Genomic DNA, 22,924 nt, shown 5'->3' on the forward strand with positions numbered 1-22,924 from the left:
CCATCCTCACCCAAATTTTGACTTGGCAGCTTGATATTGATATTTCGAGTTCGAATATCAATTTTGGCGGACACCTTGCACTACAGCCATGCCTGCGCGTGGCACAATCCGGTGTTTGACCGCACTCGCAAGCATAATTACCCTTGTGCCTTGTCCGTTACCCAACCCACCCTAATTTCGCACTACCCACTAACGTCTCATCGAGTCTCGTTTGCGGCCATCGACTGTAATGCCGAGTCCCACACCATCTCAAGTCAACAAGATGCCTCTGATCTCGACGAATGTGCCGAGTCGGGGCAAAAGATTAGGGGTGAGGTAGTGATATCCCCAGAAACAGCAACCGACATCGAGATTGCGAGTTTTGGCAACATTAATGGAAGGATAGTCGCCACCGACAATCCATACCTGGAGAGCCTAAAGCTCGGAAACGCCACGACAGCCACTTCGGAGACATCTCCTTCGCTATCTCTCATCAACGTCACTAGCCTAGGCTCCTTGGTATTCGATGACTCCGTGTGGAGGCTGGGCGATTTGGACCTCCGCAGCCTCCCAAAACTAGCAACTTTGGATTGGGGTGTCGGAAGACCGCCCATTGATCCATACATAGCGCAAAACTTGGAGCTGTTGGAAGTGGGCAGCGTGACTCTGACAGGACTTCCAAATCTACGCAAGATCGGATCTAGCGGGCAGGAGATTGTTCTTGGTTTGAACGTGACAATGAAAGACGTGGCGTTGGAGTCCGTGGACGCATTTACCAACTTTACCGAGAGCCGCCATCTCGCGATAGAGGGGATCCCAAATGTCAATCGTATAACCTTCAGTTATGTATTGTCAGAATCGGTTACGATACAGGGCAATGGCGAACTTGACATCGCGTTTACTCACCCCGATTACCGGGGTTGGTATGCTGAGACACAGACGATACAAGATCTCACGATATCGGGTGTGAAGTCTCTAGAAAGAACTTTCAACGTCGAATGGCCTTACCGTTACCTTAAAGTTGGGAACCTCACATTCGAAAATAATACGATCGGCAAGATTCCACTGGATATATTCGATCGCGTGACGAACTTGTATGTCCGCAATAATGCGCACTTGGGCTATTTAGCATTCCCTTTGAATTTCGACTTATTCCCTTGGGAGAATATCGAGATCACGGGGAATCCCCGGTTGGACATGTCGAATCCAAACTTCCCAGGTAATCAGTGGCGTTGGCCGTTACTTGGCGCACGATCTATCGTCTTTGAGGTCGGGAGAGGCGACCTTTTTAGGTGAGCCATAACACGTCAATTAATGATAAAGAAATCTCTTCTGACTATCAATAGTATTTACTTGGCAGTATCATCGAGGAATTTAACACAGCGGCCTCTTACCCGCGAAAAGTTTGTGCTCCGTACGGTTGTCGATCCGGACTGCGGAGAGCTTGACAGGTTGAGGCGTGAAGGGGCTTTTAAAGGGGAGTATTTCTGCGGTACAGTAGACCAGTACAACTCCCCTGCTAGCCGGGAGATACCACCAGTTCCGCACATGGGAAGAGACGCATGGATATTGCTGTTGATAGCCACAGCGTGCTTACATGGAATGGGGTTGCCTTAGTCTGGGACCTGTTTCTGCGATCGAGAGAAACAACGTAGGCTAGTGGCGAAGGAGGGTGATGGGTGATATAATGTCTTCTAATTTAGTCCGTTTCTACGAAGTAGTGTCGAGTGATAATATATTATTACAAGTGTCAATGCACGAAGTAAGACAATGGTCTCTCTTAAGAGGAACGTGACGGGTATCTTACATATAAATTAATGTGAGATCGTACTTACATGGGTCCCTAGTCAAGAGGGGTCCTGTTTCGAGCTAACAAGTCTAATCCCCGGATTAGGAGATTTAGAGGAGGGAAAGGAAAGCTTCGTTTCCGGGAGCCTTTCCCGATAAAGCATAACCATGCGCATAGCCGCAACCTCTACGATGGCGCTAAATGTTAGTCGAAGTTTTTTCCGAGCGTAACGCGGGAAGTCTTTTGGCCGAACAAAAACAAGATCCTTGGAGGAAACTAACTCCTGAGAAAGCTTAACTCGACTGCAGCAAATTATAGCCGCCGCGCGAGGGCCTCACCCACTATCTAGCCAAGGACATTTTCCACAATAACTAGCCTTCCCTTGTAAGCGAAATTCGCGAATCGATGGGACGGGCGGCTCTTGGCATTCTCGTATAGGAAGCGTTGCCTCGCCGTCGGCGGTCTCCTCAAGTCCGAGGGTCTCGTCGCCGAAGCGGGAGAATATACGCCGCCGTATACCCGAGAACTCGGGGAGTAGCTGGGGGAGGACTTAGTATAAGTCCGGCGTTCGATTAAACTACATCGTGCAATTGTACTCCCAACCCTAACGCTTGCATCACGCAAGCACGCAAGAACTCAAGACATTGTCACAACACGGCCCCAAAGATAGAAGAGTAAAGATGGAATTGCATCAAATGTTTGTTGTACGTGTGTAGAATTATGGATTAATTGGCGTGTATCGAATGATATTAGATATTAAGCTACGCTCAGAGACATTGGCCCGCCTTCAAATGAAGCACAACGGCAACAAAGACGACAACAAGCCGCCTGCTCTCAGCTTAAGGCGCATTGGTGCAAACCAAGGCGTTAGCCCACAGGTTCGTGCACGCGGCGTTTATGAACGGGTTCCAGCGCTTGAAGTTGGCCACGGTGATGCCGTTCTTCTGTGCAATGACATCGCACGAGTCGCCAGAAACAACAAGGTAGAAGCGGCTGCAGTTCGACACAATGTCGGGCATGGGTGTGGCGGCGCCAGGAACGCCGACGCAGGCGTAGTAGTCAAGCCAAAGATTGTTGCAGCCTGTACGAAGAGGAAAGGATTAGAAACGGGGAAATTAAAATTGAGAGTTCAGGGGATGAAACGTACTGGTGTTGATCTGGGTGTTCCAGCTTCGGAACTGGTCGACAGTAATGGTGTTCTTCGCGGCAATCTTCTCACAAGTATCGCCAGAGACGATCTTGTACCATTTGTTGCAGTTCGATACGGCTCCGGGTAGAACAGGAGAATTGCTTGGCGTCGGGGCAGAAGAGGTGGTAGACGGCTGAGCAGCTCCGGGGACATGAGTGCAGATGTAGTAGTCGAGCCAAAGGTTCGAGCAGCCAGCGTTGATTTCAGTATTCCAAGACCTCAGCTGGGCGACGGTGATGCCATTGCTCGATGCGATAGCATCACAGGTGTCGCCGGACTTGATCTTGTAGAAACTATCACAGTTCTCGGCGATGCCAGGCATAGTGGGGGAGTTGCTTGGCGTGGGCGCAGTGGAAGTAGTCGACGGCTGCACAGCTCCGGGGACATGGGTGCAGATGTAGTAGTCAAGCCACAGATTGGAGCATGAGGCGTTAATCTCGGTGTTCCAGCTTCTCAGCTGGTCCAGGGTAATGCTATTGCTCTGAGCAATGGCATCACAGGTGTCACCAGACTTGATCTTGTAGAAACGATCACAGTTCTCGGCAATCCCGGGCATGGTAGGGTAGATGCTCGGGGTGGCTGAAGGACTAGTGGTCGTGGACAGCGTGGTCGAGGACTTGGTGGTAGTAGTAGAAGTCTTGCTTGTGGTACTCTGAGGCTGCGAAGACGTAGAGGTACTAGTCGCGTCAGGAGTGTACTCGCCGATCACGCAGTACGACTTGCCGGCCTCGAGATTGGGGCAGGTAACCCCCGGGTTGATGTTCTTGAAGAGGTCAACCGAGATACCCCAGCTGGACGCAAGGCTATCGCAAGTATCACCGCTCGCTGCGGGCATCTCAAAGTAGCACACGACGCCGCGGCGGACGTGTCTCGCAGCCGAGACCAATCCCGGGCCCGAGAGGAGCCCGGCGGCAAGAATGTGGAGACTTGAGAAGCGCATCCTTTCCTGAGTCTGATTAAAAAGTTTAACGATAGGAATCAGAAACTAGAAGCGGACTGAAGAGAGACGAGACGGAAGGCGGGTGTCGTGCAGGAGAAAATGAGGATCGCCAGAGCTGACGCCAGGCCGGCATCTTATACGCATACTGCGAGAGTACTTCGCTTCGCTATGGTGTCATATGTTTACGGCGGCCTACGATTCTCCGATGAAGTGCTATCTTCTCGTAAGTTCACTTTCTCTTGACCGCAGCCCGGACTAGATGGCTCGATCGATAAGAATCCTTAGCAAGGACGCGATGGAAGTCCGACCCACGAAATGAGACCTCGTGATGATTTGGCGGACTGCAGTCTTGGAGGCATCCTCTGGAGTGATGTCCGAATTATCCGGCGTGATTGTACGCAGATGGATCAATAATCTTTTCTTCAATACAACCCCGGACGGAGACAGAACTTGAAGAGGGAATATGCTCATTTAGAGTAGGGCGTAGTGCAGCGTCTCACTGCTCCTTGACTTGAGTCTTGATACTACGTATCTTGGCGAATGATGGATTTCATGTCATGCATGCGCGCGTATTTCTGCCTTTCTGGCGCGGGCAGCAGGGCAGACTCGGCAGACTAACCAGGGCAGACTACAATGTAAATCCTCCCGCCGCATCCCCCGCTTTCCGGGTGTTCCTTTGTTCCTTCCGAATTTCCAATTGTCAGTGCAATTTTAAATTACGGACGTAAACTAAGGTTGTGGGGCACGGGTTGATGCAACATTAAATTTGTCATTGGGACTTTTTTGTTGGTCTCTGGCATAAAGTAATCCACCAGGCCACAGTTGTACCAGGCTACAAACGGACCGGATCCACCAGCCGAGTCCCTTTTGGCAGCTGCAGCCTGCCAGGGGTACTGAGACAGTTCAGACGGGAAAGCGGCATGGCGCCAAGCGGGTCACGCCGGGTACTTCCGACAGGGCCAGGAATGTTGATTGGCAAGATGGCGAGGGCGGCCGGCCGACTTGGCCAGGTCTCCTTTGTGATGGCATGTGCGAGTTGTTTGTGGACCGTCTTGTGGACCGTCTTGTGGATCGTTGTGGATTGTTGTGGAGTGTCGTGGATCGCTTAATTGCCTTAGGCGGGTAGGTCGTACCAAACTGATCCTCCAGATCCCTTGAGTCAGAATTTCCCTCATTTATGCCTGTTTACCTTAGCTGATTCTGTCGTCCAGTCGGCCCTTTCTTCGGAATATTGTCATTTCTTCAATAGCCTAAACCAAGATGAAGATTTGATGATGCGAGTGCGAGGGTGAGCCCCTGTCCCGCCTGCGGGCCCAGCGGAAGGACCGGATCCGTGGGGGGCAGGACTGGGGCAGAGCTGGGCCGGCCGGCATCGTGCATGGACCCTCCAGTACCCTGCAACAGCCACAGCCACGCATCGAATCCTTCGTTTGTTTCTTTCCTTGTTTCCACCCAGTCCAACTGCGTTCAGCATTCACCTCACTCGTTCACAGTGTCGCCGCCCCCAACTGCGCCTGGATACCGACTCCAGTCTACTGTTCCTAACAACCGCCATCACTGGAATCACCACTATCACTATCTTGATCATCAATACCTTCACTAGCAACAACAACGACAACACGAAGATGCATCTCGTCTCCCGTGCTGCTTGGTCCCTCGTGGGCTCGTTAGCCTACCTTGGGGCCGCCGTCGTCAATGCTGCCGGCGTGCTGGAAATCGACGTTGTCTTCCCGCGGACCAACGAGACATACGCGCCAACAGACAAGTTTCCCATCGTCTTCGCGCTGCAGAATGCCGAGCTGGCCAAACATCTTAACCCCGTTATCGACTCTTTCGTCCGCAATGGCTCCAACTCGGACTCGACCTTCGGGCATTCCGTCCGCGACCTAACCAATGCCAACTACTCCAGCGAGCCGTTCTTTATCTACCACTACGTGAACGTCAACACCGAGGGCCCGTATGAGCTGTTCTCTAGTGCTGCCTGGCGAAGCTGCGACAAGAGCGGTGATCAGGTCGCCATAGCCGACAACAGCACCAACTTCGCTATCCCATTCACCATCAAGAGTGGCGGGCAAGAAGTCGATCTTGTTGCTGCTACCGCCACATGTTCCCCACAAGACGGAGTTGCCATCAGTGTGACTGACGAAACGCACGAAGTTCCTTCCTCTCTGCAGGGACAACCGTCTGGCACCTGCGCAGTGTTGGCCTCCTCTTCTCCGACTCTGAACCCCTGCCAGGTTAAAATTGACTCGGCCGCAGCTGCGAGCATGTCTGCCGTTTTGCATGATGCATTGTGCAAAGGCGTGAACCCACCTGCCGACTGCCCGAAAGAAGATGTGGCCCAGCAGCTGGTCGTTGCTGGTGTCGTGACTTTCGCGGCTGCCTTTGGTGCTATTGGTTTCCTTCTTGCCTGATCGGACAATGGGTGACGCGATCCCGCACCCCCACACCATCCCTTCTTCCCATCTTATCTTAACCTCCCCGGACCCCTTTTATTCATGTCTTTTTGTTATGCAGATGCAGGGGTTGTAGTTTAATTATTGAGATAGAGCCTGATAGTTACCACGTGGTATTCCTGCGCCGTGTAGTTAGATTAATTTTGCTTACACCATTTTTCACCTCACATACCTATTCACGGCTTTCTCACGTTAGCACATCCTACATCTTGGCAAGGTTGCCTTGCGGCGTAGTTGCCCAAAACGAGAAACATGACCAACTCTTCTCAAGGCCCACACCCCTCTCCTCTCATATCCCATGGGATCCTACCGATCCTTCCGGTGTTCTTGGCCGGCCTTGTGACCCCATCAAGGATCTTGTTGAATTGATGAACTTGTTCGGTTCGTCGGTTCGTCGGTTCATCGATTCATCAGTCTTTGTCACGTCAGCTTATGGTGGTCATGCTCTAGTGCAACTGCCTCGGCGCCTGTTGGAGACCCACTCTTCTACCCGTCCACTCTTCCGCTCTTCCTCTCGGTCAGAAAAGGGGGCGTTCCCGGGAAGGGGGGCAAGATTATAATGGCAGAGAAGGTCCTCCTTACTTAGGGTGCCGTCTCTTCCACATCGAGAGCCATTCCGGCACCAAGCAGCCTCCCGCGCACACACTTACTGTTTGTGTGGTAACTGAGACCCACAGACTCTGAGGTACGAGTCCGATAAATCTTAGCAACACCTTGAGGCTTACTGACACGATACTGCCCTCATCTAGGCGTCCGTAATACAAGAATCACGCCCTGAGCTACCCTGCACCATGGTGACTTCACCATGGCTCACCGCGGCACTCGCGGCTGTCAGCCTCGTGCCAGGGGCCGCAGCGTTCACCCCTCCAGTTCGCACAGCGGTACGGGCTGTCGACTTCTGTCCTGAACGATGCGCCGTTGCCGGTCCCAACACCGGAAACTGGTCCGTTTACCCCAACTTCAAAATTATCAAGAGGTGCCGGCAGACCATGTTCTACGACTTCTCTCTTTACGATCCTGTCGACAACCCGGACACCAATCATCACATCCAGGCATGCTCCTCCTACGGCACGGATTTCGTCAGCTTGCCATCAGAGTCCGTCTCGGTCCAACTTTTCCAGTCCGCCAACTCCGTTGATGTTGAGTTTGAGCTCGGATGGTGGCAAGAGGGCTATGGTCTTGCGAAGGCTGCCATCCGCTCACTCGTCGGGCAGCTTCGCGAGTATATCGACAACGGCCACGGAACTTCGGATCGGCCCTTCATCCTCTATGGCCGGTCTGGACAAGCCGCCATTGGTATTTACATCGGCCGAGGTCTGCTGAACCAAGGCCTCAGCAACTCAGCCCTCCAGACTTTCCAAGATAACTTTGACAAAGTCAACACCACGACGCCGAGCTTGGCCATGCAGCTCTGTGGTTTGGGCTATGACAGCTCTCACATCTTTGGCGTCGCAGTTACCAGCAATGCCACATTTGGGCCCATCCAGAATGCCATCAAGTCCTGGGCCAACGCGACATGCCTGTCTTTCGCCGGGTCGAAAAGCTTCCCCGGCAGGGCCTCGTTCACTACGCCTCTTCTGAACGGCACCTTGACCAACAACTCCACCCTGACCAACTCCACCGTCCGCGCTCGGCATGACCCGCGTGCCAAGTCTCTTCAAGCACGTGCCGATTGCAGGACGGTACAGGTCGAATCCGGCAATGGCTGTGCTGAACTAGCAGTCAAGTGTGGCATCTCGGGTGCCGACTTTGACAAGTACAACCCTGGTATCTGTGGCTCGCTGAAGCCAAAGCAGCATGTGTGCTGCTCCAGCGGCACACTTCCGGATTTCCGCCCCAAGCCTAATGCGGATGGATCGTGCTTCTCGTACCAGGTCCAGAACGATGACAACTGCGCCAATCTAGGGGCTGAGTACAGCCTGACGAACGAGGAGATCGAGAGCTTCAACAAGAACACGTGGGGATGGTCCGGGTGCAAGCTGCTCTTTGCCCAGACTATCATGTGTCTGAGCACGGGAACGCCCCCTTTCCCTGCTCCTATCCCCAATGCCGTGTGCGGCCCGCAGAAGCCGGGGTCCAAGCCGCCGACGGATGGTACCAACATCACTGATCTCAACCCCTGCCCCCTGAACGCCTGTTGTAATATCTGGGGCCAATGCGGTATTACCAAGGACTTCTGCGTCGACACGAACACTGGCCCGCCGGGAACAGCCGAACCTGGCACCTACGGCTGCATTTCCAACTGTGGTGTTGATGTGATTAAAGGGACTGGAACTGGTGCTATTAAGCTCGCCTACTTTCAAGGTTATGGCATGGGCCGTAAATGCCTTTACCAGGATGCACTCCAGATCGACACCTCGAAATACACACATCTTCACTTCGGATTTGGTACCTTGACACCTTCGTACGAGGTCCAGGTTGGCGACGCGCTGTCTTCGTATGAATTCGGCGAGTTCAAGCGTATTACTGGTGCTAAGAGGATCTTGTCATTTGGCGGCTGGGCCTTCTCGACCGAGCCCGATACCTACAAAATCTTCCGTGAAGGCGTTAAGCCGGCTAACCGCTTGAAGATGGCCACCAACATCGCCAATTTTATCAAGGACAATGATCTTGATGGTGTTGATATTGACTGGGAATACCCTGGCGCGCCAGACCTCCCCGATTTTGACCCTGGTAAGGAGGAGGATGGCCCTAACTATCTAGGCTTCCTTGCTGTCCTCAAGAACCTCCTGCCCGGAAAGTCGGTCGCCATCGCCGCCCCTGCCTCGTACTGGTACTTGAAGCAGTTCCCTATCAAGGATATTAGCAAGATCGTTGACTATATCGTCTACATGACGTACGATCTCCACGGCCAGTGGGACGCCCACAACCAGTACTCTCAGGAGGGTTGCGATACGGGTAACTGCCTTCGTAGCCAGGTCAACCTAACTGAGACCAGACAGGCGCTGGCCATGATCACCAAAGCCGGTGTTCCCGGAAACAAGATCGTCGTCGGCGTGACCAGCTACGGGCGCTCCTTCGCCATGGAGCAGCCAGGTTGCTGGGGTCCCGGCTGCAAGTTCCTCGGCACCCGTCTAGAGTCCCAGGCAACGCCGGGTAGGTGCACAGACACCGCTGGGTATATCGCCGATGCCGAGATCAACGAGATTATATCTGGCGGAGGTAGCGCCAAGCGCCAGAGCCGCGTGGTGACGCACTTCCTGGACGCTAGCAGCAACAGCGATATTCTCGTCTACGACAACAACCAGTGGGTTGGATACATGAGCGCGAACACCAAGAAGATCCGCTCCACGCTCTACGCGAGCTGGGGCATGGCAGGTACCACGGACTGGGCCAGTGACCTGCAGGAATTCAACGACGTTCCTAAGCCGGCAAAGGACTGGGCTGCCTTTAAGATGCTGGCATCCACCGGGGCCAACCCGAAGGAGGATACCACGACGAACATCGGCACCTGGAAGAACTTCGACTGCCAGGACCCTCTCATCTCGGACAAATACAAGCACACACCGTCGGAGCGCTGGAAGGGCCTGGACGCCGACAGTGCTTGGAAAGAGATCGTCGCTAAGTGGGTCAACACTGACAAGCCGAACAAACTGAAGTTCATCGAGTCGGTCGAGCAAACGACCAAGATGAAGGGTGGCGGCAACTGCCAGACACTGAATCCGGCTCAAGACCAGTGCAAGGGACCGACAGAGTGCGAGAAAGGCCTCGATGGCCCGAATTCCGGACCGGCGGCTCAACTTATCTGGGACTCGCTGATCAACCTCCACCTGATGTACTTTTCGTACTGGGACGCCGTGCGGGGCATGACGGGATCTTTCGCACTGAGCGCGGACGATATGGAGGACACGTTCGCGCCGATCCCGGAGCCCAAGACCAACCAATGGCTCAACATCTTGATCGATATCCTCACCATTGGAACCCTGACCACTGCCGCGCCCTTCTTCAACGGGTTCCTCAAGAACCTGCCAGCCTTTGCCAACCCCGTGACGTACGACAACGCCAAGGACACTACGCTGAACCTCATCGGCCAGAGCACAACGCTGGCAAAGGACATGTTGCAGAGCCCCGAGCCAGACAAGTGGACTCCGCAGGAGCAAAACAAGTTCTCCAACTACGTAGGCCAGGTCATCTTCGGCTGGATGAATACCACGGAACTCGCCCTCCGCAAACTGTTCGACGGCAGCCCGGAATCCATCACGCTGCTCGGGAAAGCCATGTCGGACGGCCAGCTTATCGAGGGTGAATGGGACAAGAACTACGACCGGCCGGAAGACACGACGGGTACCGAACTAAACTCCAACGTCCTCAAGTCTTTCTTCGGCTTCTCCATCCCTCTCTTGTGGCGTCGCTCCAAGACGTACGCCTTCGTCATCGACTCCGGCGCCGACTGCAACGGCCATCCCCTCAGCAAGTACGTCGAAGACAGCACCGCCGACGACACCGGCGTCTGTTTCGAAGGAAGGCTCTACTACCTGGTCCACCCGGATGGTAAAGCCCGAGAATGCGTGTGCCAGCATTTCGACGGGGGCCCCTGCCAGGAAGTTTGCCACGACAACAAGTTCTCCGCTCCCGTCGGCCTGAGCGAGCTCGGAAGGTTCGGCGGCGTGACCAAAGAGGACTTGGTTATCGGCTCCGTGCGTACGTGGCAAAAGAACGGAAAGGCCAACGGAGGCGGCGTAGCGGACCCGGTCAACGACAACTCGGCCCCGACCGACCTGCTCAACATGGGCATCAGGAGCCCCGGAGTCGTCCGGCTTCCCGTCTGCAGCCCTGACCGCGCCTTCCAGTCCTGGGATACCACCGATAAGGGCAGCAGTGACAACTACCCCTGCGACATCCCCCCCGGCAAGGACCACTGCGGGGACTCCACATTTGAGGACCGGACCAGCGATGCCTCTCCCACGGTGTCAGACTGCCTGCAGATCATCACGAATATCGAGGGCGACGGCGGCACCGAGTTCAGGCACCACATTACCGGCCAGCGCGAGATCCTGAAGTATGGCTCGTGCGCCTTTGGGATCGAACGCACTGGAGGAACGGGCGGCACTGTGGAATTCTGGGTGGGCGGCCAGGACGTCATCGACATCATCAACGATGCGGTCAAGAAATTCGGCGGCGGCGGCAAGATCGGTGCTAGAGGCGTCATGAATTGTGACGGCGTGACCGCCGGCACGCACGTCGATGTGTTGTGGGGCATCTACTAAGGGCGTGGTCTTCCTTCTCAAAGGCGTGGTCCATACTTTTTCTTCCTTTTCTTTTCTTAAATGTGTGGTTTATATTCTTGAAGGGCATGTGCTTTTTCTAGAGATGCCTGTGCCTACACCCTCTTCTTGGCTGACTGCCTGACTTCTTTTTTATTTGTACTATATCTATTTGGTATAATTCCTATTACTTTCTAGGATCGCGAATATAATATGCGAAAAATACTTTGCTGCTCGTGTAAATGGAGTTACTACTTTATTATCATCGATCTATAGGTCCTATCGTAATAACTAGGAAATTCTTTGCGACACATCTTGAGCTAGGATTTGTAGATTATTATTGATGTTCTGGATTCATATTCTATACTCCTAGAAGTATTCTAAAAAGTTGAGAACCTACAAGATTACTTCTTCTTTTCTTAGAGAGGGTTGCAGGAGCTGTTTAGGACTATATCAACATCAACACCTCACTTTATTCCTTCATTCTTGAACCCCTCTAAACACAACGGTGCATAGCTTTCCAAACTTGATTCGAAAGTAATAGTAATAGACAGGCAAAAGCTATCTCCTACTATGGTTCTTCCACTTCCTCGTTGTAATTGTCAAACCCAAGATACTCCAAGGAATTAAAATTCCGAACTCCCCTTTCTCCATTTTCGCCAACAAGGTTATCGAGGACGTCGAAATCATCTTGTGCGAGATCAAAACGAGAGTCGAAATTCTCCGCAAGTCTCTTGGGGTTGTTACTCTTGGGAATCACGGAGATTCCTCGACAGAGCAGGTAGCAGAGGATGATCTGGGCGGCCGTCCGGGAATATTTTTTCGCCAGCTCGGCAATCTGTAACGCGAGCCGAACAAAATAAGTTTGGTTAGAGGGAACAGCTAAAATAAATAATAATAGATTAAAAAGGTAACTTACGGTCTTGTCTTCGAGTGGGCCGGGACCTTGTCGTCCGACCAAGGCCGGAATGGGTACACACCCAAGAGGCCCAAATGCAGTGACGTGGATATTGTTTTCCTGGCACAGTTTCACGAGGCCCTTCTGCGGGAAATGCGGGTGGCACTCGATCTGATTGCAGATCGGCTTGATTCGAGCGGACTGGAGCAACCTGAGGATCTTTGGGGAGGAAAAGTTGGAAAGGCCTTCGAGGATGTGAGCAATGAAGGAAGGTTTTGCGATTCAGAATCGTTGGACTCACCAATATATTTTGTCTTCCCAATATCCACTAGCCTCTCCATGGCTCGCCAGGTGATATCAAAGGACCGGGATGGCTCAACGTCGATTAAGGGCTGCGGCAGCAAAAAAGGAAAAAAAAAGCTGGTATTAGCACTTGATTCGCATGGGTACTTGGGGGGAAGTCTCACCCGTCCGTTCTCGTCTCTGACCGATCCGTAATTCTCAGTCCGCTTATAGGCATATGGGACTAATCAATCGTCAGAAGATGTTTCTTATCGCGCACAAATCACATCTCCGCGGGCCGTTATCTTACAGTGCATAATGAAAAGGTCAACTGCGAGTTTACCTCCGGTTAGTGAATTCTGGCAGCCGAAAATTCGCATCTATCGCCTGCAAATCATACCGTAGTCTAACCCGAGGTTCTTGAGACTGATGTCTATATTCACCTCTACATCTTCTGGGGCATGGTACACGTTCTCCCTATTCGTTGTGTTGATAACAACTGGTCAGTCGGTTGGCCTCGTTATCGACGTAAAAGGTAGATGTTTGAGCTTACAGCTTAGAGACGATGAAGATCTCCTCCCGGGGTACGCCGCTCTCCCTCACAGCTTCACCAACCTCCTTCTCTCCTTGGCCATCCCCATACCGCAACGAGGTGTCAATGTGCCGATAGCCAATCTTTAGGGCAGTCAAAACGGATTGCTTGACGCTCTTAGGACCATACTGCTCAGGATTGGGCTGAAAGGTCCCGAGTCCTCGCGCTGGGATCCGCGCGCCGTTGACTTCGAAAAAATCCGGGGGAATCATTCTAACCTGTGCCTTTTTCCAATTGTCGAGAATCAAATTAGTGATTAAATTTGAACGATTACGCTGGTGAGGTATTCGTTTCGAGCATGGGCAGGAGAGGATTTATTATACAACGGAAGGGACTGCACGAATGCAGAAGGGGAGACCAGCAAGACGTACCTTCCGATCCCTGCCATTGCCCTTGCATAATTCCAACTTCTCCCAACATGTACAGTACATCGTGGCCCTTTCCCCTCATTTTACCGCCCTGTCAGAGGACTCCGCATGTCACTCTTTCGTAGTCTTGCCACGGGACTGTAGGGGACATAGCTTGGGTCTCTGGTAGCTTACCTTGTGATCCCAAAGAAAGTGAATATTTCTCTTGATTGGAATGTGTTGGGCATGCTGGATTTTACCCCATCTTGAGTGGGCCAAAGGTGCACTCTCAAGGTGACTAGATTTTCAAGCAGGCTGAGAATGATACTGTTGGGGGACTTCGGGGTGCAATGTTCCACGACAGGCTTATTGTGATGGGCTGAAGTCTTGGCTGAAGGGGCGTGATATGACCAGAATCCGGCAAGAGTGATCACAGCGTCGAGGACAAGCCTTTATAGATGGTAGGTAGGATAACTGGAAACGGTATCCCACATACGGAATGGCTTAGGTACTTCGATCAGTTAACATAATTCTTGTGTCCTGAACGAAACTGTTGCGGAAAATTCGGGGCCCAGCATGACAGACCGTTCAGATTTGAAGTCGCGCGTCCTTCCTCAGATGGCGTTTTGTCCGCCTGAGTCTCCGTCCCCGCGGCCGGCGGCTCTCTGGAAGAACTCATCCACTACCTCAGCCGGCGAACGCTTCAAAGTCTCCGGAAACGCTATTGTGACGGGAGGAGCGGGTGACCTTGGTTCGGCCGCGAGTCGCGCATTGCTCCAGCATGGCCTGCAAGGACTCGTCATCTTCGACCTGGATACGGAGCAGGAGAACCAGCTAGTTGAGCAGCTACAGGCCGACTTCCCATCCGTCAAGGTTTTATTCCTGAAAGTTGACGTAACAGAAGCCGAGGTGGTTGAACGCGCCGTGGACGAAGTCGCGAGGTTGCTCGGTTCCGTCGATATCCTTCTCAGCTTCGCAGCAACTGTGTGTTGCGTTCCCGCTCTGGAAGTGAAGCCGGATCAGTGGCGCCGAACCCTCGACGTCAATGCAACGGGTACCTTTATCGTCGCTCAAGCAGTCGCCAAAAACATGGTTGCCAAAGGCAGCGGAGGTTCTATGATTTTCATAGCCAGTATCTCGGGCCACACCGTCAGCTACCCTCAGCCGCAAGCACCGTACAATGTCTCCAAAGCTGCAGTTTTGATGCTGAAATGTTCCCTCGCCTCGGAATGGGCTGTTCACGGAATACGTGTGAACAGCATCAGCCCCGGTTACATGAATACGATCCTAAACGAGGGAGACGGCCTGGAAGCCGCTCAAAAGATCTGGGCGAACCGAACGCCCATGGGAAGAATGGGTGAGCGAGAGGAGCTTTGTGGTGCCGTGTTGTTACTTGCTAGCAACGCCGGGAGTTACATCACAGGTGCTGATATTGTGGTGGATGGGGGCCAAACAGTTTTGTGAAGTAGGTGCAGGGGGAACCCGGGATCATTCTAAATCGTGCTGCATACCAGAGGGTGAAAATTCAATTGGAAACGAGATAAAATCTACGAGACTGTCGTAATAACGGTCTTGCCCCTTCTCTGATGTTCTAAAACCTTCCCTTCCAGTTAACAATCCCCACCTCGCCATTTCTGGGGCATAGTAGAGCACCCTTCTTGTTTACCAGTGTCAAATGTATGGTCTCATCGTTAACCCAGTCGCGCGGTAAGGAATAAAGGCGTTTGATGGGGCCCATTTCCCGGCCGATAGTGCTTATGCAAACCCAGTTGTCGTGGTCCAAAAAAAGGAGGCGGTCCCCGAGGCTGCCCAGTAGATAGCTGACCTTGTCTTCCATACCTGATAAAGGTATAGCATCCCACGTAGAGGACGTCCCTGGCCCCTGAACTCGGACCAAATAAACCCGTAGTCCACGACTCCGTTTGGACCCCCTCCCCTGTAAGGTGTCGTAGATCAGATACCGGCCACTCTCGGCCAAAACAACAGTGTTGACCGTTTCCTGGGTTAGCGGAGGACTACTCTCAACAGACAACACAAGGGAGGGTGTGAGTGCTCTTGATTCTGCTTCTCCACTCTCTACACGATCGAGACTATTCCACTTAAAGACGAGCTGCTGATTTGACTCCACGCGCACAAGTTCATCCATGCGGCTAGGATTGTTTATCCACTTGCATCTCTGCTCCGTTTCTCTTCTCTTTTTGCAAACCTGACACCTTGTCTTCAAGTCCCAGATGTGGTCCGTGGTATCGGTGCTAATAAGAAGAAAGGTCTCTTCAAGGTTAAACAAGAGCTGCGCAACGGCCCCCTCAACTCGCAGGTCAAGTAAGGGATAGACGGCCCATTTATTGTCCTCTTTAATCCTGAGTCTCTTGGCAATCACCTTCCCGGAGTCGTCGGCGGATGCTATGAAGCGACGGGACGAAGACCAGTCAATAGCAATGACGCTGAGCATCGCTGAGTGCCTAGTGACCTTGCGGACTCTTGTGCCGTTGCTGATTTCATGAATGGACACGGATCCATCATCTCGACCACAGCAGAAGAACTCATCTTCGCTATCACATACCAACGCAGTTACCTGCCCTTTCTGGCTCTGATCCTCAGCGAAGACGGCGTCGCCGACAACCTCCGATACGGCTGCGTCGTCGAGATTGCTAGACCTTTCGCCCACATCTAACTCTTCCACCCGTACTAGGACGTCTGGTGCCCATACGTTGCATCTGGAACCCCGGACGTCATAGATACGTCGGCTATCCGGACTAAAGGCCAGGTCACGGACGAACTCGCTCGACTGCAATCTGTATATGAGGTTGAACTTCGGCAGCCGCCAAACGCTAACTGATCCGCGGTTGTTACTTGTGAGAAGCAAGGTTCCTTCCTCATTGAGGACCATCTCCCGCGCCTCGGTGTTCCCAAACTCTACTTGGGTATCGTCGATCACGTTCCAAGCAAGAATCGTGGTGTCTTGGTAGAGGATATAGAGAACGGATCCATCAGGTTGCCATCTTGCAAGTTCCGGGGAATTGAAGGCATCCTCACCATCCTCCGAACGATTCATATCGTCGAGGCGGATAACTGTCCGCGAGTCCGACTGGGATTCCCGTTCCATATCCTGAACCACAACCGGCTTTCCACGAAACCCGATGGCGAGCTTCGAATGACTGGGGCTCAGGACCATGAAACGAGGACAGTTTCCCAGAACGCCCAGACCCTGCGTAGGCAAAATAGTCGTCCCTTGCAAGGTCCCCAAATCGTACCGTATGAGAGAGCAATCATCGTAGCCTACCGCCAGCTCGGCACTAGCTTGACCGAAGTTTAGGTTCATAATACGGGCGCCACTTGGCTTGGGTATGGAGTAAAGCCGCGTGCCGGTGGAAATGCTCCAGACGGCAATGGTGTACCGCCCAGCGGTTGCCACCAAACTCCCCGTCTTGTTCGTCTCCATCACAGTGACCCACTCACCGTGGCATATCCGACGCAGCTCCTCACATGTCTCGATGTGCCACACGATCACCGTGCCGTTGCGGCTGACCAATGTCAAGAAATAGATTCCCGTGCACCTAACGCGGGATGCAATCTCTTCGTGGCCAACTGAGAGGCGCGCCAAATTATCGTCCCAGCACTCGGTGGTAAGCCCATTGACGGTAATCAGTGGGTTTTCTGTGTTTTCGAAGTACCTCGACGAGACGGCAGAGGTAGGCGGGCAAAACGGAGGAATGTGCCGGTGAATAGCAGAAGGGTTTTGCGCCAGGATATTACCAAACTTTGATACGAGTCGGATGAGATCTATGGTCCATTGCTCCAGAAAAGCCGTCTCAGCCAAAATAACATTCATATCATCTTGATCTTCGGCCAGCTGGTGCGGCTCGGAAGAGCCAATCCTTCTGCTCCGCTGTAACCACTTCTTCAGGTACTGTGCGGCCCTGGGGATGATTCGAAGGTTTCCGGAGAGAGCGGCGGCTTGGATCCAGAGCAGAATATACCTGTTGCAAAATAGCCGCAAGGTCGCAAGTAAATCAGGCGCCTTGGGGTCAGCCAAGCTGACGTGGCCTCCCCAGAAATTCATGGCGTATTTTAGGAAAGGAAACTCATCGTAGACGGACTCTAGCCTATCCCCACTCATACACGTAGAGTACTGAGTTTCCGGAACCTGACTGAGGACCTGCCTCCACTTTTTGTTGCACAAATACCGTAAGCATACAACAGCTATGTGGTCATGATTGATGGGGGCATCAGGGGACAATGTATCCAGGAGAAACTGGCGGGCGGTTCCGTGGATGAGACAAACAGTACCCTGGTCGACGCGGACGAACTGGCCACAGACCTGTACTACCGTCTCCGCCAAGTCCACGAAGCCATCAAAATCTGGCTTCAGCGCAGCCTCCAGTTCCTCGACGGTGAGCCAACGAAAGCCGCAGGCCACCCAGGTGAGCACGCGGAGCCCAAGGTCCCGAAGACGGGGAGGCTGACTCTTGACATCTTCCATCATCTTCATATACATGGCTTGCATGTCGCCGGGGACAAGGTCGAGCGCTCTGTCGATATCAGCCTTGGTGTGCCAGTTGTCCGAGAGCGAGTCCAGGACCAGCTTTGTCCAAAGGAAAGAACCCTCAGCCTTCTCTGTGATTCGCTCGATTATGAACCGCTGGAGTGACTCGTCCCGGGGCAATACCTCGGCGACGACCGATCGAGTGTAGGTACTGATGTCGGCCCTCGTGTGGGCCGCCGAGATGGGCTCTACCAAAACCGAATTGGGATGCGACCCGGCAAGATTCGTGAGTTCCCGCTTTGGTCGGCTGAGAAGAAGAACTTTGATAGAGGTCTGTGGGCGCATTTGAATCAAATTCTGCAATAGGGATTTCGGCGTATCGGCTTCGTTAAGTCCATCGAGCACCCAATGTAAGGTGGAACCAAAATCCATCTGAAAAACGATGTTCTCATAAATCGTGTCCCAGATTACCTGGAACTTCAGGAGGGCCGCAGAGAACTTGATTTGCCTGTGCAGCTCCAGGAGCCTCTCTGCAAATCTTGGGTATGCCAACGCTAGCTGGTACGCGATGGCTCTCAGGCAATACGACGTGCTTCTTTTGGCTGGCTGAGCATCTACGAAGAAATGATACTGGCACTGAAGGCCCCCTTGAATGTGCTGGATCGCCTTGGCTGCCAGCGTAGACTTACCGGACCCGGGAGGGCCAGTGAGCCAGAGCACCTCGGAAGGCCCGTCGGATGCATCAAGCCACCTTCGGAAGCTTTCGACTTGGCGGAGCCATTGGCACGATCCATGCGCGGCGCGGTCGAGGTGTTTCCGGAAGTCGTCTTGTATCTCTTCCTGGACTCCAAGAATTTCCCTAAGCAACGCCGCATCATCGTTGGAAGAAGGCGGTCGATTTGACTCTTCAGAAGCTGTTCCACCATTCTCGAGGGTTAGCTAGACATGGTCGCAGCAGAAGTCTCTTGTCATTTCCTCCAGCTGGTCTTGGGCCTATCCTACCTCTAGTTCTCAAATCTTTGGTCAGTTGTCGGAGGAGATTTACCGCCATCAAATAAGACTGATCCTGGCTGCTCTCGAATTTGCAGATTGTATGGTGATCAGCGTCGATCGGAACAGACATCTCCTGCGGATAGCCTAGTACCCCAGAATCTTTTCCGACGATCTAGGTAAAATAGATAAAGAATGAGGAAAAAAGTTCACTGTGGAAGGCAGAGATAATCAAGCAGTTTCTACTGGAATACTCACCAATTTCTTCATGCCCGACACCAATTTAGTCGGGAGACTTTCGTACAGAGAGATGAGTTTCCACTGGCTGCAAATATTTCGGAATTGCTCGTTAATGTCTTCGATCGATGTTGAAGAAGTCTCGAGCTCTCCAATGTAAACCTTCCGAGACGTGCCGACCATGAGGGACAGGAACTGGTTGAGGGTTCGCGCGTGCGGTGAACCCTTATGGGGCGTTGAGAAGAACATTATGCCGTGGACTTTTGACACCATCATCGAGTAGTGGTCGTTTGTTTTCCCCAGGATCAAGGCCTTCGTTTTGTTTTGGGAAGACAGAAAAGTCAGGATTCCGGTTTGACAGAGACTGAAATTGATCTCGTTAGATGGGGGTCATTTTATTACCTTCTTGACGACAAGTCCTCCCATAGAGTGAGCTACGAAAATGATGGGCCGCTACGATTGCTATCAGCAATTGAACTTTCCCGATTGGAGCAATGTATGGTAGACATGTCCCACTGGAGCAGTCACGGTGTTCCATAACCTATAGGTGTGCTCAATGCATATATGTGATCCAAGGGTTAGACTCACCTGTCCTATGCCGTCGGCTTCTCCATGACCGTATGTCTTCATTCCTAATAACAGGCCCTTCGAAAAGTCCAGAAGGCTGAGGGGATTCTCGGACTCTTTGAAATTAGCGTTGTAGCCGTACGAAAACACTCTGAAGTTCGAGAGTCCCTCCTCCTGGCGAATCCATGCCGGCCAAAATATCTCGGGTCTCCGCTGCCACGACCATGTTCGAAGGGAGGAGCCCCCAAGACCATGGACAAAGATTATGTCGGCGCTAGACTGAGGTACGCCGTGGATGAAAATAAGACCTAACGGATCGTCCGGCTCTGGTTCATGATTGGTCCTTTGCCTCGAAAGCAGGCGCGTCAACGCCGAGGAGAAGACAGACGTATAACCTGCCGCTGCTGAGAGACGCCTATCGACCCCGATAGTGGCCGGATTAGATGCTGATGAAAGCTGTTCTTGCTCGGACCCAGGTATCGACAGCACCGGAAGGGCGGGAAGGTCACACGCGAGGTCATCCCCGCTTGTCGTGGACGGACCCTCCTCACTAGTCCGGCGGCCGGTCTCTCCCCTTCGAGGATCGGAACTTGAGGGTCGAAATTTGAGGTACGAGCGCCGGAAATTGCCAAAATGCCTTTTTCCTTTATTTCCTTCACTTTTTTCGGGAGGGGAGGAGACGCCTCGCTTGAACATCTCGAGAAGGCGCAGACGAGGTATGGCTTCTATCTTCTCGGTTAGCTAGGTAAGGGCACTTTCCGCGACGCATTGGTGTCTCTTAAAGTCATCATGAATTCTTCGTATTCGCCATATTCCCTTGTTATTATCGGGTCATTTGATTTTGATCAACTCCACACAGGTTGATGTTCAGGACAAACGCGCAAAAGCCAAGCCGTGAGTGGCGACAAGGGCGGTGTCCCCGCCACGTCACAAGTTCACAACCATGCAGGAAGAGTGCAGGGGTCACGCCAAAATGGGATATGTGGAAGCGGGATAAATTGGGGCGGCAGGGTAACAACCAAGCAGGCACCCGAGCCGCCTCTACATTCACAGCAATCTTGGTCCCTGGATGCAATCAACGACAAGCATAAGTGCCCCCTCTTCTCCCCCAAACCTTTCTTGAGGTTATGAGACTTATTAGTGTAATGGAAAATATGACGCTCCTATGCAGAAGTTTCTTTCCCGGTGAACTCGCTTCCATTCTGGGACTTGGGAATCGATCGGAGCCACATTCCCACATTTACGGCACGACCTTCGACGATGAAGAGGAAGAGGGAGATTAACAGTTTCTGTTTTTGTGTGGGTTATAGGACATGGGATGCTTTGGCCGCGAAAGTCTTGGCCGGATAGGTTAGCTCAAACGATCGCGTCTTTAGTTTGTCCTAACTGACCTCACGTTTACTCACCGAGTTAATCTAAAAGATTATAAGCGCTAAGACCCGTTAGCCGTCACTAAGTAATTAATCAACTAGAACCAACCTCGCAGCATAACGAAAATACAGCTGCCGTAGATATCGCATGCGGGACAGGAAATGCGAGCACACTACTGTCGTAGAGGCCATCGTCTCTGCCCAAAGACACGAGCCCATCATCCTCAGTAGGAAGGCGAGCTCCACAGGTCCCTGATAGAAATTTTAATCATAATCACCCGCTTCTTTTCCACGCGCATATTGCCGTTTGATCACCAAGTGAGTCCGTCACCGGAGGCTAACTTTGGGCGGGAATTACCCGCCGTAGACAAGTGTGACGTCGATTCCCTGATTTGGGTGTCTGAAGAGAATGAAGTCTACATCGTCATCGCCAAGTCCTTGCCGGACGGCCGACCCCTCCGGAGGTGGATTTCATTCCCGCTACGTATGCATAGAAGCCTACAAAGCGGATGATCTCGAGTGATCGGAGTGTGCCCTTCACCAACAAGCGGGCAGTCGATAGCTGTACCGTACCATACAAAAGGAAAGCATAGGCCGAGGTAAAATTAAGAGACCAGTTCATAACAGGGATTAATTCTATATAGTGGTTGAGACCCTCTATGATAGTCTTACTAAAAGGAGCTTGAGGGCTATCTGGTTTCCGGCGGCCTTGAAAATTCGTACTTGTCTCTCTCACTTCTCCTAATCATAAATACCCTCAAGTCGGGGCAAGTATCTCAAGATAGTCGGGTTGTATAATATCACCGAGTCTATCTCCCACTAGAATTTCTCTGTGGAGAGAGCCATGCGGTTCTAGACCCAAGGGAAGGAGCGCCTTCTACACCCTCCGCACCTTCCTCAACACAACACGGCTTCAGCCATATGCTGTATATATTAGTTAACGGCAAGAACTTCCAACCGAGCAGCTCAAGCAGTGGTGACACTACGACCAGTGGCCAAGTAGTCATTGGAGCACTCAGAAGGTTAGAAAATCGCAATTTTCGTAGCTCGTGGGAAGCAACCGGGATTCGATCCTGGGAGCGACCCTCGAGCGAGCTTTTTGCTTTTTTTTTTTTTTTTTTAATATAATTTTTTATTTTATTTTATTTTAATTTTTTGTATTTTGTTAGAATACCTTCTAGAAGAAAAGAATTATTACTTGTTAAGTAGATTTGAACCTCGTCTTTTCTTCTCTCTGGCTGTGTTTTTTCGTTGAGGTAGAGACTTATCGAGAGGTCGGAGGTAAAGAGAAATCAGGAACCGTAGAGAGGCCGTGGCGAGGAAGTAATGCATTACACAGAGTAGTAGGTATTATATTGATATTATCTTGAGCAAATTGATATGGGATAGAAGCCACGATGCTCGATCTATCTATTTCCTTAGGGCTGCTCAGATTGACCTTGCCGTCACTCCCGCGCCTCGGCTACCTTGGCCAATTCCAGCTCCTTTCTCATTTTATCGTCCTGAGGACGTCACGATTTCCTGGTCCTTCGGGGGCCATTTGTGTAAAATATTATGCTTGCTCGACGTTCGGGATCGACGAGAACCCTTGCTTCACA

At 52.3% G+C, this 22,924-nt stretch overlaps 4 protein-coding genes and 3 pseudogenes across 4 annotated transcripts; 4 read left to right on the forward strand and 3 right to left on the reverse strand.

The window, feature by feature from the left end:
* Positions 1–88: 88 nt before the first annotated feature.
* On the forward strand, positions 89–2,306 carry SAPIO_CDS0724 (uncharacterized protein; the record flags this gene model as incomplete). Its single annotated transcript, XM_016783438.1, has 4 exons — positions 89–152; positions 206–902; positions 1,874–1,971; positions 2,158–2,306. 4 exons carry the CDS (start codon positions 89–91, stop codon positions 2,304–2,306), a joined length of 1,008 nt encoding a protein of 335 aa, XP_016646204.1.
* Positions 2,307–2,607: 301 nt separating this feature from the next.
* Positions 2,608–3,897, reverse strand: SAPIO_CDS0725 (Uncharacterized protein; the record flags this gene model as incomplete). Its single annotated transcript, XM_016783439.1, has 2 exons — positions 2,608–2,849; positions 2,916–3,897. 2 exons carry the CDS (start codon positions 3,895–3,897, stop codon positions 2,608–2,610), a joined length of 1,224 nt encoding a protein of 407 aa, XP_016646205.1.
* Positions 3,898–5,522: 1,625 nt separating this feature from the next.
* On the forward strand, positions 5,523–6,311 carry SAPIO_CDS0726 (annotated as a pseudogene; the record flags this gene model as incomplete).
* Positions 6,312–7,144: 833 nt separating this feature from the next.
* SAPIO_CDS0727 lies at positions 7,145–11,560 on the forward strand (annotated as a pseudogene; the record flags this gene model as incomplete).
* Positions 11,561–12,128: 568 nt separating this feature from the next.
* SAPIO_CDS0728 (1,5-anhydro-D-fructose reductase) lies at positions 12,129–13,541 on the reverse strand (the record flags this gene model as incomplete). The annotated part of the gene is made up of 7 exons (XM_016783440.1): positions 12,129–12,395; positions 12,477–12,700; positions 12,757–12,847; positions 12,923–12,981; positions 13,048–13,068; positions 13,138–13,214; positions 13,291–13,541. The coding sequence occupies 7 exons, from the start codon at positions 13,539–13,541 to the stop codon at positions 12,129–12,131; spliced, it is 990 nt and encodes a 329-aa protein (XP_016646206.1).
* A 711-nt stretch (positions 13,542–14,252) lies between these two features.
* SAPIO_CDS0729 lies at positions 14,253–15,140 on the forward strand (annotated as a pseudogene; the record flags this gene model as incomplete).
* A 127-nt stretch (positions 15,141–15,267) lies between these two features.
* On the reverse strand, positions 15,268–19,638 carry SAPIO_CDS0730 (uncharacterized protein; the record flags this gene model as incomplete). The annotated part of the gene is made up of 2 exons (XM_016783441.1): positions 15,268–19,101; positions 19,411–19,638. The coding sequence occupies 2 exons, from the start codon at positions 19,636–19,638 to the stop codon at positions 15,268–15,270; spliced, it is 4,062 nt and encodes a 1,353-aa protein (XP_016646207.1).
* Between the last annotated feature and the right edge of the window lie 3,286 nt (positions 19,639–22,924).

The sequence above is a fragment of the Scedosporium apiospermum genome (assembly GCF_000732125.1).
Source record: "Scedosporium apiospermum strain IHEM 14462 chromosome Unknown SEQ_SAPIO_0033, whole genome shotgun sequence".
NCBI lineage: Eukaryota > Fungi > Ascomycota > Sordariomycetes > Microascales > Microascaceae > Scedosporium > Scedosporium apiospermum.